This window comes from Plecotus auritus (assembly GCF_963455305.1).
Source record: "Plecotus auritus genome assembly, chromosome: 2".
NCBI lineage: Eukaryota > Metazoa > Chordata > Mammalia > Chiroptera > Vespertilionidae > Plecotus > Plecotus auritus.
Window position 1 is genome coordinate 18,888,567 of NC_137771.1, and position 15,726 is coordinate 18,904,292.

General features: G+C 56.1%; 1 protein-coding gene across 6 annotated transcripts in view; it reads left to right on the forward strand.

Annotated features, from left to right (window-relative positions):
* The window catches only part of PTPRU (protein tyrosine phosphatase receptor type U), an 83,407-nt gene extending 68,063 nt beyond the window's left edge, over window positions 1–15,344 (forward strand). For 4 of the 6 annotated variants that reach the window (XM_080654176.1, XM_080654177.1, XM_080654178.1 and 1 more), the window contains 12 exons: window positions 3,797–3,833; window positions 4,458–4,555; window positions 4,638–4,754; window positions 5,493–5,647; window positions 7,572–7,707; window positions 8,183–8,332; window positions 8,566–8,739; window positions 10,779–10,919; window positions 12,320–12,445; window positions 12,579–12,736; window positions 13,788–13,923; window positions 14,153–15,344. In XM_080654176.1, the coding sequence (XP_080510302.1) occupies window positions 3,797–3,833; window positions 4,458–4,555; window positions 4,638–4,754; window positions 5,493–5,647; window positions 7,572–7,707; window positions 8,183–8,332; window positions 8,566–8,739; window positions 10,779–10,919; window positions 12,320–12,445; window positions 12,579–12,736; window positions 13,788–13,923; window positions 14,153–14,215 (1,491 nt within the window). In that variant the 3' untranslated portion in view covers window positions 14,216–15,344. The remainder of the gene's footprint in view (window positions 1–3,796; window positions 3,834–4,457; window positions 4,556–4,637; window positions 4,755–5,492; window positions 5,648–7,571; window positions 7,708–8,182; window positions 8,333–8,565; window positions 8,740–10,778; window positions 10,920–12,319; window positions 12,446–12,578; window positions 12,737–13,787; window positions 13,924–14,152) is intronic. The other 2 variants (XM_080654180.1, XM_080654181.1) reach the window with 1 other exon arrangement.
* The last annotated feature ends 382 nt before the right edge of the window (window positions 15,345–15,726 follow it).

Genomic DNA, 15,726 nt, shown 5'->3' on the forward strand with positions numbered 1-15,726 from the left:
GCCCCTCTTGTAAGCAGCTCCCTGCCACCCTCCACTGCCCTGCGGTGGGCAGCAGGGTTGGGTGCTTCCCCAGGCCCCGTTATGCACCAGCTACCACCTTCTGTCATCTTTGTCCTCCAGCCCGTTCTGTGCCCCACGTCCTCTCACTAGCCACACCTTGGGGGGCCCTGGGAAGGATGGGCAGGGGGAGCTGCCTGGGGCCCTGTTTCTGCTGCTTGCGGATCAGGATTATTTTTCAAGGAAGGAAGGACAGCCACGGTCAGTCCCCTTAAAAGTAGTTTCCCTGGTGTTCAAATCCCTTAGTGATGAGTTTGCTTGAACTCAACCCCAACCACTTTGCTCTCAATTTAGCCCTAATTTGAATGTTTTATTTTGGGGGAGCAGTTTGGCTATTCTGTTTTTAAGAAATTGTGTCATCTTTGGGCCTTTAAGACCATAAAAGACCCCAAATTTATCTAGTGATCTTCTGATTTGATTTATAGATATATTATTTTCATAATATTTGATGCTTGATGGGATTGTTTGCTATTTTGTGGATACCTTTTCTATTTTTTTTAAAAAATATTTTGATTTCAGAGAGGAAGGGAGAGGGATAGAGAGATAGAAACATCAATGATGAGGGAGAATCATTGATTGGCTGCCTCCTGCCCAGCCCCCACTGGGGGGGATCGAGCCCGCAACCCAGGCATGGGTCCTTGGCTAGAATCGAACCTGGAACCCTTTAGTCCACAGGCCGACGCTCTAGCCACTGAGCCAAACCAGCTAGGGCCACCTTTTCTATTTTAATTTCCTCATTTCTTTAAAAAATATTTTTCTTGCTTTTTTTTATGATTGCAAAGATATGGCTCATTATCAGACAACACGGAGATGCCTAATGTAAAGTGAAAGTTCCCTGCAGTTGAATCTGCTGGAGGTGACCAGTGACTGCAGATGTGCTCCCAGACACCCCCTTACTTCGGGTGTGCTCATTCTACGAGGTTCCCGAATTTAAAGAGGGTGTTAGACCCACGAAGTGCAGTGGCTGCGCTCGGCCCTCGCACCTCCACTAAGAGGCGATGAATGCAGGTGGTTATACTTCTGTATGCCCCGTTTCCACACAACACACAGCTCCACCCTCTTGGCTCTTGGTTGTCAGACCCTTAAGAAACACCCTCCGAAGCCTTGGCTTAAAGTGTCCACACAGCAGTCCACATGAGTGCTGTTGTACTGCGCTGTCACGTCATCCTTACTGCACTCTGCAAGCTGGGGGACCCACGTTTGGCAGACGAGATAACTGAGAATTAGAAAAGTTAGGTGACTTGTTCACACTGCATGGAGCTGGGCCTCCACCCCAGCCTGAGCCCTTAATCCTCACACTGGACTCTGGTTCTTCCCCTTTGGGGAGCATCAGGATGCCCTGGGGGTCTCACCCACGATGCAAGTGGTCGGTCTCCCAGTTCTACCCACTTGGAGGCTGCAGGGGGGTGGGGATGGGGTCAGGCTCCTAGGACACGCTGATGCCCTAGAGTGTGAGGACCAGAGCTCTCATGCTGGTCTCTAAAGTGGGTTTGCTCAAGATGGATCCCTTCTCTTCCTCTAAATCTGATTGTTTTAAATTTTCTACTTCACTGTCCTCTATGTAATATAATTATGCAATAATGCATGTATACAGTTAAAAAGGTAATGTGCATATATTGAGGGTTGTCTGTTTAAAAACATGTATTTGCTGACTAGCATGTGGGCGGGGGCTGGGCCCTGCAGAGAGAGAGAGAGAGACGGATGAATCTGAAGAGGCTCTTGCTCTCATGTGCGCTCTCAGGCAAATGGATTTTATTTTAGGTGGAGTAGCCTGTTCCCAGCTTGACCGGCACTGGGGAGGGGGCAGCGTTGGTGGCACCCTTGCTGGGCCCTCCCCTCTAACCCCAGTTGCCCAGCAGCTCTGCTGAGGACTAAGAGCAGAGGCAATGGCTCGGGAGACACCAGAAGGGAATTAGGCTAGACCGGGAGGATTCCAATAGTGAGGGCTGAGTGAGTCTGGACAGCTTTTCATTATTGGCGTCTTTGACTCTGTTGTGGACTCTGAGGTGCATGTCTCCTGTTATGCTGAGGAGAACAGAGGCTTAGAGAGGCTGAGAGTCTGGCTACGCAAAGTGTTTTGAGGCCCAGCATCAGCACCACCTGGGAGGTGGTTGGAAATGCACAGTTCCGGGCCCCACCCCAGACCTTCTGCAGCAGAATCCGGCTTTTAGCTGGATCCCCAGGAGATTCGGGTGCACACGAGACGCTGAGAAGTGCCCTTTGGTCTCTAGAGTCTCACAGCTACTACTTGGCAGAGCTGTGACAAGAACCAGGTCAACTTGGCTCCAAGGATAAGATTGTTAAGCTCACAGTAAACCACCTTCTGCCCTGGAAATTCTTGACATCCACACTATTTGGATCTTGAAAGATACTCTTTGACCTTTGAAGTAGTCGTAATAATGATAGTTATGTTGATGAAGTACTGACACTGAGCTTGCCTTGGCGCCAAACCCTTGACATACATTACTTCAGTCTTCACAACAGCCCGAGGAGTCATACTGGAGTCTTTCCCGTTGTGTGTAGAGACATGAACATCGAGGCACAGAGCGGTGAAGCAATTTGCCTAAGGGCACGCAAGTTAGCAAGAGCTCCGCAGAGCTGGGGTTTGAACCCTGGTGGTCTGACTCCAGGGCTCCTTGGGCCCGGGGTGGAGGAGTTCAGGGAGGGCATGAACTTGAGACAAGTGACCTTGGTGGTTTTCTCTTGCTCTAGCCCCTCAGTACTCCTTATATGTAATCCCATGCCCTTGTAATACCCTAGGTATCTCGTTTGGGCAGGACCTCCTGGGCAGCTGTGGCCCTGGGGCAGGGGAGAGGCCGGGGTGAGGCAGGGGTGAAGCAGGGGTGGGGTCTGGCCAGTGCCTCTTCGCTGCCTGAGGGCCCTGGGCTTGGAGGATGAAGTAGCTCTTGGCATCTCTTTAGTGGGAGATAATTCAGGTAAAGTGCTTAGCACAGTATGTGGCCTTAGTAGGGTCTCAAAATTTATTATTGATTTTAAGGATTTAAAAAATATTTATCTAAGAACCATGAGTAACCCGCGTTTATTTGCTCCCAACCTGAAGCCTTCCTCTGGGCCCCCAAGCTCTGGGTGACTGAAGTAGATGGGGCGCTGTCCCGTCTGGTTGCCTCACATGGGCTGGGAGAGCTGACAAGACCCAGCCCTGGGTCTGGGGTTACTTAGGGCCTCTGGGGCTTTGGGGGACAGGGCAGGATCACCCTGGATTTTATTTTTCTCCAAACAATAGCTGGGTTGTCAGCAGATTGTGGATAACTGTTCCCAATTTAAGATGGGGAGACCCTCTAAGCCCATAAAAGGAGTGTGTCCTCCCTGGGTTCACACAGCAAAGATGGGTCTAGCCCAGTGGTCAGCAAACTCATTAGTCAACAGAGCCAAACATCAACAGTACAACGATTGAAATTTCTTTTGAGAGGCAAAAACCGACTTCTGTGCATGGGCCACGAAGTTTCAGTCGCATTCTACGTGCACACCTGCATGTGGTATTTTGTGGAAGAGCCACACACAAGGGGCCAAAGAGCTGCATGTGGCTCACGAGCCGCGGTTTGCCGACCACTGGTCTAGACCCAAGACACAGGTGTCCCAGCTGCTTTTCCCTTCTTGCTTGGGGACCGGTGGGACAGGAAGTCCTGGGGAAAGCGTGGGGCAGTACTGGGGGTGCTTGTTCTGGAGAGAAGGGTGGAGGAGACCCTGAGGTCTCACTGCTCCCTCTTCTTCGTTCCAGGGTTACCACAGGTCAAACCACTTCATAGCCACTCAAGGTACCTGGCACGTCTGCCCGTGTGCCCCCGTGTGCTGAACGCCCTCAGCCACCTCTCTGTCTTCCCTACCGAGCTGCTTGACTCTCTGTCTCTCTTCTGTGTCTGTCTGTCTGTCTGAGCCCCAATCTGGCTGTATCTTCTGGAATCTGGCTGTCAGTCTGTACCTGCCTGTGCTTGTGTCTCCCTGATATGCCCAGTCCATCTGTCGCTCCCTGTCCATCTGTCTGTCCCCAAGGTGGTGCATGCAAAGGGGCTAGCCAGGCTCGGTCCTCCGAGCTCTGGGTTGTGCCTCAGTATGAGGGCCGCCTGGGTCCCTCTGGCTGTGTCTTTTCCTTCCGACTGTCCATTTGTCCATCCTTTCTGGACACTTGGGCCATGGCCCTCCAGCTCTGCCTACTGGGTTCCACTCAAGATCACCGAGGTCTCCAGCCAGGCCCTTCCTGATTCTACCCGGCCCCAGGCCTGAGTTGGCAGTTGGTGGGGGTGGGGGTGTGGGTGGTGTGTGCATGAAGCCCCCCTGGGGACTCAGGAGCCTCCTGGCCGGGAATGCTGATGCCGGGCAGTGGGGGTGCTGGCCCTGGACGGAGACCTTGCCTTAGGGACAAGCACCCTCTGTGCCTCCAGGGCCGAAGCCCGAGATGGTCTACGACTTCTGGCGCTTGGTGTGGCAGGAGCACTGTTCGAGCATCGTCATGATCACCAAGCTGGTGGAAGTGGGCAGGGTAAGCGGGCTGTGGGGCGAGGGGGCATGGCAGGCCAAGGGGGCAGCGAAGAGCCCGCTGAGCCTGCCCGTGGGGACTCCAGGTGAAATGCTCGCGGTACTGGCCAGAAGACTCGGACATGTACGGGGACATCAAGATCACGCTGGTGAAGACGGAGACGCTAGCAGAATATGTTGTGCGCACCTTTGCCCTGGAGCGGGTGAGTCTCCTGTCACCTGGTTACTTGGGGGTGCCTGACGGGGTGAGGCAGAGCCCATCTCCCCACCTCCCCCATCCCAGGAGCAGGAGGGGGGAGGAGGGCATCGCTGCCCTCTCACTAGGCAGCTGCCTGGTACCTGCTGGGAGCACTGTGATCGGGTGAGAAGCTGTCTTTGCTGGCGACTCCAAAGGAAGTCGAGGTACTGAAGATGACGTGATGGTTGCTGGTTGTTGGTCTTACTCTGTGCTGGACTCGGCTGAGAGTGTTACACATGCTGTTTCAGCCCCGAAAGCTCTCTAGGATTAGGCGTTTCCCATTAGCCCCATTTTGCAGACAAGGAAAGTGAGGCTCAGGGTGGTTACATCACTCATGAGAGGCCACAGGGCCAGTGGACAAGTCCTCCCATACATGATCCCATTTGAACCTCTGTAAGCCCCTCTGGTCTTAGTCTTAGACTGAGAGCAGAGTCAGAACAACAATCTGGTGTGAGAGGTAGGTGTTCAGTGGTGCAGGGGCAGGCGTCAGGCAGACTCCGCCCAAGTCCTGGGTAGCTAACCTGGGGCAATGGCTTTCTCCTCCATGAGCCCTAGTTTTCTCGCTTGTACAAGGAACGTCAGCACCCACCCCTAAGTTTATTATTGGGAATAATTGAGATCCTGCTCACCGCAGGGCCTGGCACACAGCAAGTGTCTGATGGATGCCCGCGGTGACTGACTGCAGTTACTGTTGTCTCCCCAGAGAGGCTACTCTGCCCGGCACGAGGTCCGCCAGTTCCACTTCACAGCGTGGCCGGAGCACGGCGTCCCCTACCACGCCACGGGGCTGCTGGCCTTCATCCGGCGCGTGAAGGCCTCTACGCCGCCTGACGCTGGGCCCATTGTCATCCACTGCAGGTGGGGTGCTGGGGTCCAGGAGAAGAGAGGCCGGGAGTGGGGTTGGTTCAAGGTCCCTACAGGACACTGGGCGTTCATTCTAACGAGAGAGAGGGCCCTTTGAACTTTGGCTCTAAGGTTGGCACCCTCATGTCCTTCCCAAAACCCGGGAAGGCCCTTGGCCTAGACACCAGAGACGTAGAGGGGTTGAGCTTGGTGGCACTAGGCAGGGTCAAGTTCGGTTTGCTTCCGTTCCGCAAGCGTCACCTACGCCTCCGTGCTAGGTGTGGCCCAGGTGCTGGGAGGACTTTGCCTTCTCTTCTTTTCTCCAAACCCAGGAACTTTCCTCACCACTTGGCCCCCACCTTACGCAGCTGTCCTGACTCCTGCCTTGGTTGGGTCCTGTGACCCCAACTGTCCTTTCTCTCTCTGCTCCGCTTCCTCCTCTGCTCATCTTCCTTCTTCCTCTTAAGTGGAGGCCCAGTGCCCTGGCCTGTTCCTTCCCCAACTGTTCCCTCCCCCACACCCCCTTGGGGAGCTTCACCTCTGTCCCATGGCCCCTGGGCCTCTGTATCTTGTCCTGGCTCCTCTCCTTGGCTTCTTATCAGCTCCCCCGATGCCACAAAGCAGGCTCACGCCACTGCCTGCCCTGTCAGCTTCTCTTTGGTTTCTTTAGGATGCCATCTTTTTAGAATAAAACTTCATCCATGAATAATATACTTGAAGTAACATGCACAGATAAGTGTATATATGACATTATGAATTTTCCTAAGTTGCACACACCTGTGAAATAACCAGCACTACTCAGATCAAGAAACAACATTACCAGCACCCAGAGGCCCCGAGCCCCCTCCTCCCACTCTGACCAGTCACCGTCCTGACCCAATCACTGTCCTGACTTCCGAACCATAGGTTGGTGGTGCGTGTCTTTGAACTTGGTGTGAATGGAATCAATCGTACAGCAGGTGCTCTTTGGTGTCTGAATTCTTTCCCTCAACCTTACGTTCCCCAAGGTCCATTCATATCGTATCTTATTCGCCTGGATGAATAAACCACATTGTGTTTATTGGTTCTGCAGTTGATAGCCCTTTGGGTGGTTTCCAGTTTTGAGCTAGAGGAATAGTGCTGCTAAGGACATTCTATTGCATGTTTTGTGGCCAACATACATACACGTTTCTGTGGGTTATGTGTGTAGGAGTGGAACTGCTGTCTGCAAACACTCAGCTTTAGTAGATACCGCTGGTTTTCCGAAGTGGTTGTTCTAATTTAAGCTCCCACCAGCAGTGTATGGGGGACCCAGTTGCTATATGTCCCTGACAACACTTCAATATTACTATTTTCAAGCTTGAAATCTTGGTGTCATCTTTGTCTGCCTCCTCCCCGCCCTCCGCCCCGCCCTTAACTTTGCTCTACCTGGTGCTCAGCAAGAAGATCCCAGGGACAGATGAGACTCAGCCGAGCTCTCGGTGAGCTCCCAGTCGGGTTAGGGAGACAGTCACTTAACGAATGACCACGTAGCAGGAAGGGTGCTTTAATGAAAGAATGCTGTCTGCTGGAAGGGTTGTGAGTGGGTGGGGCTTTGAGGGATGTGCAGGAGATTGGAGGACTATCCAGGAGCAAGAACAGTCTTGGATAAGCTCTGAGCATCACCTTTGTTCCTCCCCTCCGATCAAAGTTGCTAAGTTTCACCTCTGCGTTCTCCCTACCCCTTTTCCTTCTCTCCTTCCCCAAGGCCCATCCCCAGCTCTGTCCTTACCACCTTTCACCAAAACTCTTCCAGAGGCTTTCTCCCTGGCTCGTCCTTGCCCAGGGAGGGGGTCTGTCTGTGTCCCCATCCCCTGTGTGGTGGAGACATGGCTAGGTGCCTCGGGACCTCTCTTTTCACCCCCCTGGACCTGGGCTCCCTTCCCAAGGCCCTGACCTGGCCTGGGCCATTCTCTCCCAGCGCCGGCACTGGCCGCACAGGCTGCTACATCGTTCTGGATGTGATGCTGGACATGGCCGAGTGTGAGGGTGTCGTGGACATTTACAACTGTGTGAAGACCCTCTGCTCCCGGCGCGTCAACATGATCCAGACTGAGGTAGGGGATGCGGCCCCCTCTCCAGGACTCGAGTCCTGCATGCTGGCATCAGAAGGGTGTCCGTAGCTCTTCCCCTTCCTAGGTTTCCCCCTTGTTCTTTCCCATCCCTGCCAACCTCTCAGGGTCTCCCAAACTCCACTCCACTGTGTCCTGCTGGGTGAGGTCAAGTAGCGGTGGGCCAAGGTCATAGGTTCTGCAATCAAGATATGACCTGTCTGTACCTTTGCTAGATGTGACTCTGGGCTGTCCCCTCACCATCAGAGCTGCTCACAGGGTTGTTATAGGAATGAAATATAAGTGAATGTACCCATGAAGGTTGTTTCAAGTAGGGTTGGCCCAAGCTGTAGTAACACGTGGCTGAACTCCACATCAGCACACTGTGCCTCACCCTTGAGCTTGCTTCCTCCTGCCTCCACCCCAAATTTCTAGCTTCTCTTCCCCTCCTGGTTCTTCATATTCTTATCTCCTATTCTAGGAGCAGTATATCTTCATCCATGATGCAATCCTGGAGGCCTGCCTGTGTGGGGAGACCACCATCCCTGTCAGTGAATTCAAGGCTACCTATAAGGAGATGATCCGTATTGACCCTCAGAGTAATTCCTCCCAGCTGCGGGAAGAGTTCCAGGTGGGGCAGGAGTTTGTATGTGTAGGTGTATGTAGGTATGTAGGTGTGGTTTGTGAGTGAGTGTGTGTGTGTGTGTGTGTGTGTGTGTGTGTGTGTGTGTGTGTGTTGGAGGTCCTCAGTGCCGTAGGAGTCAGAGATGGGATGAGTAACTCAGCCCAGTTTCCTTCACGGGGCTGTGAGGAGGCCCAGTAAGTGCTGGATGCCACCGCCATTCCTCTTCTCACTCCTTATAGACGCTGAACTCTGTCACGCCGCCGCTGGACGTGGAGGAGTGCAGCATCGCCCTGCTGCCCCGCAACCGAGACAAGAACCGCAGCATGGACGTCCTGCCGCCGGACCGCTGCCTGCCTTTCCTCATCTCCACCGATGGGGACCCCAACAACTACATCAATGCGGCCCTGACTGACGTGAGGGCTCGGGCGTGGGGTGGGCTCTGGGACTGCCCCCTACCCCCTGCATGTGGGGACGACCAGGGCCAGGGAGTAGAACTGAGGGCTCTGGTTCTGGGACCCTTTGCCCTTTCAGGGGTGACTCTTCTATCCCCAATGAGCTCCATTCAGGACATCCAAGGCAGTCTCCCCCTCAGGTATTACCCTTGGCCTGAGACGGGGTTGGGTGGCGGAGTCCAGGGAGGGCTGCAGGATTGGACCAAGCAGAGCCTGGGGTAGGAGTGATTTGGGGGCTTTGGCTGGGAGGATAGAAGGGTTTGGGGTTGGGGTTTGAGATCTGGAGTCTGGAGCCAGGGGAGCTTGTGCTGGGGTGATCGAGCAGGAGCTGGTCTCAGGACATGGCCCAGGCTGGTGACTTGCTCCCTGGCCCCAACCTGGCTTGGTCTGAGGGCTCAGGAGCCATTTAGAAGCCTCTTCCCCTGCTCCAAGCTTGGGGGCGCCACCTCCTGCATTGGGTGTTGCAAGCAGAACAGGGGCTTTAGTCCCCAAGGAGTAACTCCAAGATGCTGCCGTCTGAGGGGGGAAGAGTTTGTGAGCATCGCCTCATTCCTCTCCCAAAGGGAACCAGTTGAGAGGTGGGTGCAGGAGACAGACTGGATCTAACCAGAGAATGTGACTTCCGACATGTGGCTAAGGACTGGCTCCTCCTTCACTCCCGAGTCAGGCAGACTTGTCCTGGATACAGCTGCACAGCCACAGGCCACCCCTTTCCACCAGGGACAGGCCTTTACATGTGGCAGGGGCAGCTGATCGCACACTTTCTGAGGACAGGCTGGCCTGGGAAAAGAGGGGAAGGGGCTGAGCTGAGCATGCTCAGTCCTTGTCCCAAACTTGCCATGGGAGGAATGCAGGAAGGTGGGCCAGTGACAGGTTTGCCAACCACTGATGTCCCTCCACATGGAGATGAGGGGCGTGGAGAGGGAGGCTTTTTCAGAGCAGGTATGAGGGAGAGGGGCCTGGCTCCTGGCAGAGTCCCTTGGCAGGATAGTGCAGGGGACAGGGGAGTTTCTCTAAAGAGGGAAAGCCCCCGTGCTTGCTTCCCAAGGGCTTCCTGGTGTGAGCTAAAGGCAAGGGGAGGAGTAGCCCCAGCCACTGAGGGAGAGGCTGGAGAGGGGCCCACCAGTCACTGTCACTCAGCCTGGTGGGATGCATGAGCAGGTGGGTGTGCATGTACCGGCTGAGGGGGCCAGGGTCCTGGGGCGGTGGCATGGGTGCTAGAGAGTTTTGGATGGGAACTTAGGAATCTGTGACCTTCCTTTGGCCTCAGGGGGCCCATCTGCACATTGGGCTGGGCACCAGGCTCTGTGAGGGTCCTGCGGGTCTCTGAGCTGGGGAGGGTCACACTGGGGCTCCCTGGCCCTGGGTGGGAATGGGCCGCTGGGTACAGGCCACACTCCGAAATCTCTGACCTCTTGACCTTTGCATTTGGGGAATGGGGTGAGCAATTATTAAACAATATCCAACAGAATGTCAGACACTGGTAATCTCTACAGAAATCAACCAGGCATAAGAAATACTTAATGTGGGTTTTGGGGGCTTGCATGCGTGGCTATTTTTGATGAGGTTAAGGTTAAGGAGGGCCTCTTGGAGGAAGTGACAGTTAAGCTAAGACCAGAAAGAAGGGAGGGAGAAAGCCATGTAAACACTTGGGAAATTTGTTCTAGGCAATAGGAATAGCACGAGCAAAGGCCCTGAGGCAGAGAGCAGGCTTGGCCAGCCTCTGCCGACCAGGCCTAAGCTTCCATTGTCACACATTTGGGGACCTTTTGCTGTTTAGTTCCTTGGAGCCATAGGCTTGGACTCTAGAGAGATCTGGGGGCTCACCCTGACCACTGAGGCCTCCGTGTACTGGCCAGCCTGTGAAGTGGGCTAGTGGCGGCAGCGTGGTCCTGTGGGGCGCAGCTGTGTGGGCAGGGGGGAGAGGCTCAGCCAGTGGCAGGGGATCGGGCTGTGTGGTGGCGGTGAGCGAGCCCTGCTGAGTCCTGGTTTCCCTGCAGAGCTACACGCGGAGTGCAGCCTTCATCGTGACCCTGCACCCACTGCAGAGCACCACGCCTGACTTCTGGAGGCTGGTCTACGACTACGGGTGCACCTCCATCGTCATGCTCAACCAGCTGCACCAGTCCAACTCCGCCTGGGTGAGGGCCCTGCTGGCCGTGGCTGGCTGCCTGCTGCCCACGCTGCTGTGCGTTCAGGGGCACATCCCGAAACTCAGGGGTTGGATCCCAGTTCTGCCACCTATTGGTTGAGTGACCTTAGGTCATGCTCCCTCCCGGGGCCTCCGTTTCCTTGTCTGTAAATGAGATTGTCAGACTGGAAAGGGTTTGAAAAGAGCTGCTTTTTATTAAGTACCTGCTGTGCCAGGGACTCCGCTTTGCACTTACGGGCTTCAGGTGAGAAGATTAAGACCCAAGGTCACAGCTGGGAAGCACAGAGCTGTGCCCCTACTCTGCGCTGCCGCCTTCCAGAGCCGATTAGTTGCTGAACTAAACTGCCCATCACGGGTGGTTGGGGGGGGGGAGTTGGTCTTTGAGGCAGAAAAAGTTCCAGCCTCCTTACTTTCTGACTGTTCGATCTAGGAAATAGTTTGAGCCTTAGTTTCCTTCTCTGTGAAATGGGCACCATCAGAGCGCCCGTGATCTCATGGGGTTATTGTCAGGACCATGTCAGACAGAGGTAGGATGCCTAGCATGGGCCATGTCTAGTGCACAGGAGGCTCTCAGTACATGGCAGGGATGAAGATGATGAGCGTGAGGGTTGCTTCTGAGGTTGGAGGATGAGTGACCCATGGAGGGAGCAGCACGTGCAAAGGCCTGCATGCACGGACTTGCCGGAGCCCGAGGCTGAGAGAGGAAGGTAGTGCCGTCTCCTTACGGGTGTAGCCAGAAAAGGAAGCAGTGGAGCCTGGTGTTGTCTGGCAGGAGCGTGGGGCCATTTCACAGGCAGAAAAACGGGCCCAGAATAAGGAAGAGCTGAGACTAGAAGCTGGGGCCTGGGACCAACTAGCCTGGAGCACTTGTGTGTATGTTGGGGGGGCCCTGCCGCCTCTGTCCCTCTGCTGTCTCAAGTCTGTGGCCTGGAGGGGGTACATTTAGGTCCCTGACTCCATGGAGTGGTCTTGGGCAGGGGCTGAGCTGTGTCGCAGCATCAGGGCCATCCGACCTCTGAGCTGATGCTGGAAGGCAGAAGTAGTGAGAGAGAAGACCCGGGGCGGGGTTGCGGGGATGGGAAGGCCGATGAGGCCGCCCCTGGGAGAGGCGGCCTGTGTAGGTGTGTGAGGTGTGGCTGTAGAGCACCAGGGCACCCACTTGGAAGGGTTTGTCTCCGCTACCCCGGGGGTGTCTGCAAACACACCGGACAGGTGTGCACTGCCGTTTGTGGGTGAGTGGTGGAGAGAGGATGGACTCTGAAGAGGAGTCTGGAGTGAGTGGGTGGGCCAGAGTGTGTGGGAGTCCCAGCGCAAGTGTGGAGGTTGGGGTGGGTGAGAGGCAGCTGCCCGGAGGCTCTGCTCAGCGCCCGTCTCTGCTCGTGCCGCCAGCCGTGCCTGCAGTACTGGCCGGAGCCGGGCCGGCAGCAGTATGGCCTCATGGAGGTGGAGTTTGTGTCAGGCACAGCGGACGAAGACTTGGTGGCCCGTGTCTTCCGGGTGCAGAACATCTCGAGGGTAAGTGATCTGAGAGCCCCAGGATGAGAACCGGGGTGGCGGTTGGTGTGGCCTGTGAGGACCTTCTGGAGGTCACCGGGGGCCTGGTAACCCCGGTGCTCACGTCCCCCTGGCTGGCTGCCCACACCCCCAGCTGCAGGAGGGGCACCTGCTGGTGCGGCACTTCCAGTTCCTGCGCTGGTCCGCGTACCGGGACACACCGGACTCCAAGAAGGCCTTCCTGCGCCTGCTGGCCGAGGTGGACAGGTGGCAGGCGGAGAGCGGGGATGGGCGCACAGTCGTGCACTGCCTGTGAGTGCGGGCCTGCCTCGGGGCGGGAGGGGGCGGGGAGCGTGAGGGAAAGGTCCAGCGTGAGAGGCCGGCCTCAAGACTGACACCAAAGCCCCTGGCTTTCAGACGCCTGGCCCTGCCTTCCCTGGAGGATCCTAAGTCAGCTCTGACCCTGCAGCACTGCCCAGTGCTCCATGTGTGACGCTTGACTTTGCCAATGTAATAGGGCCCCGGGGAGTCCTGTGATCCTGTAGTACACTTTTTAAGCCAATGGATTTCTGGTCTTTGTTCATGAATGCTCACATATAACTTTTTTCACCTTTTCATTAATTAATTAACTAACTAATTAATTAACTCATATGCCCCATCCATGATTCATTTATGCCCTCTTGTCTGCTGCAGTCACTCGTTTGCTGCTTTCAGACTTGCTGGCCCTTCCTGGCACCGGGCTGGGTGTGTTGGATGCGGGACAGGGAGCCGGGTCGGGCCTGGCCTGCCTCTCAGGGGCTTTCAGTTCTAGTGGGAGAGACTCTAGAGACGGGGCTGAGGGCCTGTCCAGTCCCTCATCTCCCGAGAGGACTTCATGCCCTGTGTTACAGGAACAGCGGAGGGAGAGGGACGGGGGTAGGCTGTGGAGACTCAGGGTGCACCTGTGTCGGTAGCCGTGTCTGCATTGCCGGGGTGACCGGTGTTCTCAGTGTTCCTTTTCCATCCTGCTCTCTGGGTTTGCTTGCTGCTCCGTTGCCCTCCTCTGTTGCTGTCTCTTCTTTCTCTGGGAGTGTGCCTTCCTCCTTTCTCAGAATCAGCTGTGTCTCCTGGAGGCTGTCTTCCTAGATACCTTCAGCTTTGGATGCCTGTCTTAGCCCAGACTCCGCCCCCTTAAGCTCCTGCTCACCTCTGGGCTCCCTTCCCTCCCCTCCCCTTCCCTTCTCTTCTGGGTTCCTTGGCCCTGCCCTCACCTCTGGGCTCCCCGCCCCTCCCTTCTGGGTTCCCAGACCCTGGCCCTGCTCTTTACCTTGGAGTTCACCCTCTTCCCCCAAGCCTTACCCCAAACCTTTTGTGTCTCATTTAGAAATGGGGGTGGCCGCAGCGGCACCTTCTGCGCCTGCGCCACGGTCCTGGAGATGATTCGCTGCCACAACCTGGTGGACGTTTTCTTTGCTGCCAAAACGCTTAGGAACTACAAATCCAATATGGTGGAGACCCTGGTGAGGTGCCATGTCCCCTGTGCCCAGCCACTTCCCACCTCCATGCCCAGCCAGTCCCCTCAGTACCCACTCTCCCATATCTCGTCCCCACAATTGGGCCTTGGGTCCCCCACAGTTAGTCTTGTGGTGCCAAAATGTGTCCCCTGTTTCCCCTTCTCCCCAAGACGGGCCAGGTCTCATGCTTGTCCTTTTCCCCCCAGGCTCATGGCTCCTTCTCTCCTCTCCCCAGGATCAGTACCACTTTTGCTATGATATGGCCCTGGAGTACCTGGAGGGGCTGGAGTCAAGATAGCGGGGGCCCCTGGCCTGGAGCACCCACTGTGCACTCAGGGCCAGGCCCGTCATCCCGACTGAGAGGAAGACCTGTGTCCCCAACTCTGCTCAACCACAACCCCTAGGGAAGGCACTGGAGTGGGTGATGGGCCTTCTTGGTGCTGCCTTCACTGTTGGCAGGGCCTTTCGCCAAATGTACCGTGGGCAGCCTGGGGGCCAAGGAGGAGCTTAGCAAGGCTGCAGCCCAGCCCACCTGTGTAGGGTCCTGCTGGCCTGCGCCGAGAGGCCTGGCACTGCCTGGCAGAGTGATAGGAGCTCAGAACTGCTTGCTCTGGGGGACCAGGCTCAAGCCCCTTGACTGTATCCCAGCCTTTGGTGGAACGTGTACCAGGCCAAGGTTCCACCCAGCATGGCTCGACATGAGCAGGGAGTGCATTGGGCTTTGGCATCTAGAATCCCATCTGGCCGAGTCCCTGCGGTCCTGGGGAGACTGGGCTCTGCCCTGATTTGCCAGTGGGCACATCAGACTGAGGTTCCTCAGGGGGAACCGCAGCCCCTCCTCCACCGCTGCGCCCTGTAGCCCCTGGGAAATTTTGCTCATGATCCTTCCCACCTTTGCTTCCCTGACTTGTGCTCTGAGTTCCCTGAACCAGGATCTGCGCATCCCTCCCCTGCCGATGTGAAGCCCCTTCCCTGCCTGACCCAATGTCTGCAGAATGAGACACCACCTCAGGCGCCTCTGCCTATAACTTCCGACCTCCCTGGCCGGGTCCTGCTCAGCCTGGGCCAGTGACAGTATGAACAATAAGGCTGAACAGCAGCCCGTGGGGTTGAGGTTCCTGTGGCTCCTGATCAGGATGCCAACTGGGGAGAGAGCACTGTTAGATGAGGGGTGCTCCCAACCCCGAGAGTTCAGAGGAAGAAGGTGTGTTTGGGGTGGAGGATCAGTGCTTTCCTGTTTATTTTTTGATGGGGTGGGTGGGAAGATCTCTTTAAAACGGGGCAGGCCACACCCCCATTCCGTGCCTCAGATTCCCCATCTGTAAACTGTAGATATGACTACTGACCTACCTCGCAGGGGGCTGTGGGGAGGCAAAAGCTGATGTTTGTAAAGTGCTTTGTAAATAAACGTGCTCTCTGAATGCCACAGAGCGGCCTTGTGTGTGTCTGACCAGCCTGCCTGGGCCTTGCTCAACTGCCCCAGCGTCCCAGTGCAGAGGGAGGGCCTTGGACGGGGGGGTCGGAAGCCCGTATGCTGGTCTGGCATCCGTTTTCCCATGAAACGGCGGAGGTGTGGACCGGAGCATCACTCGGGGTCCTTCCATTTGCAGAGGCGGTTCCAAGGGACTCTGGCTTCTTGCTGCCTCCTCCCAGGCCTCTTCACCAGCAGTGCGTGGGCTTTATCCTGAGACCTCCGAGCGTCCCAGAGCGGCCTCCCACCCCTGGGGGCTGGACCTGGTTGAGCTCTTTTGGGGGCATCTTGGGAGGCTCAGGCTTTGGAGTCAGGCAGACGGGCCTCACCAGCTGTGA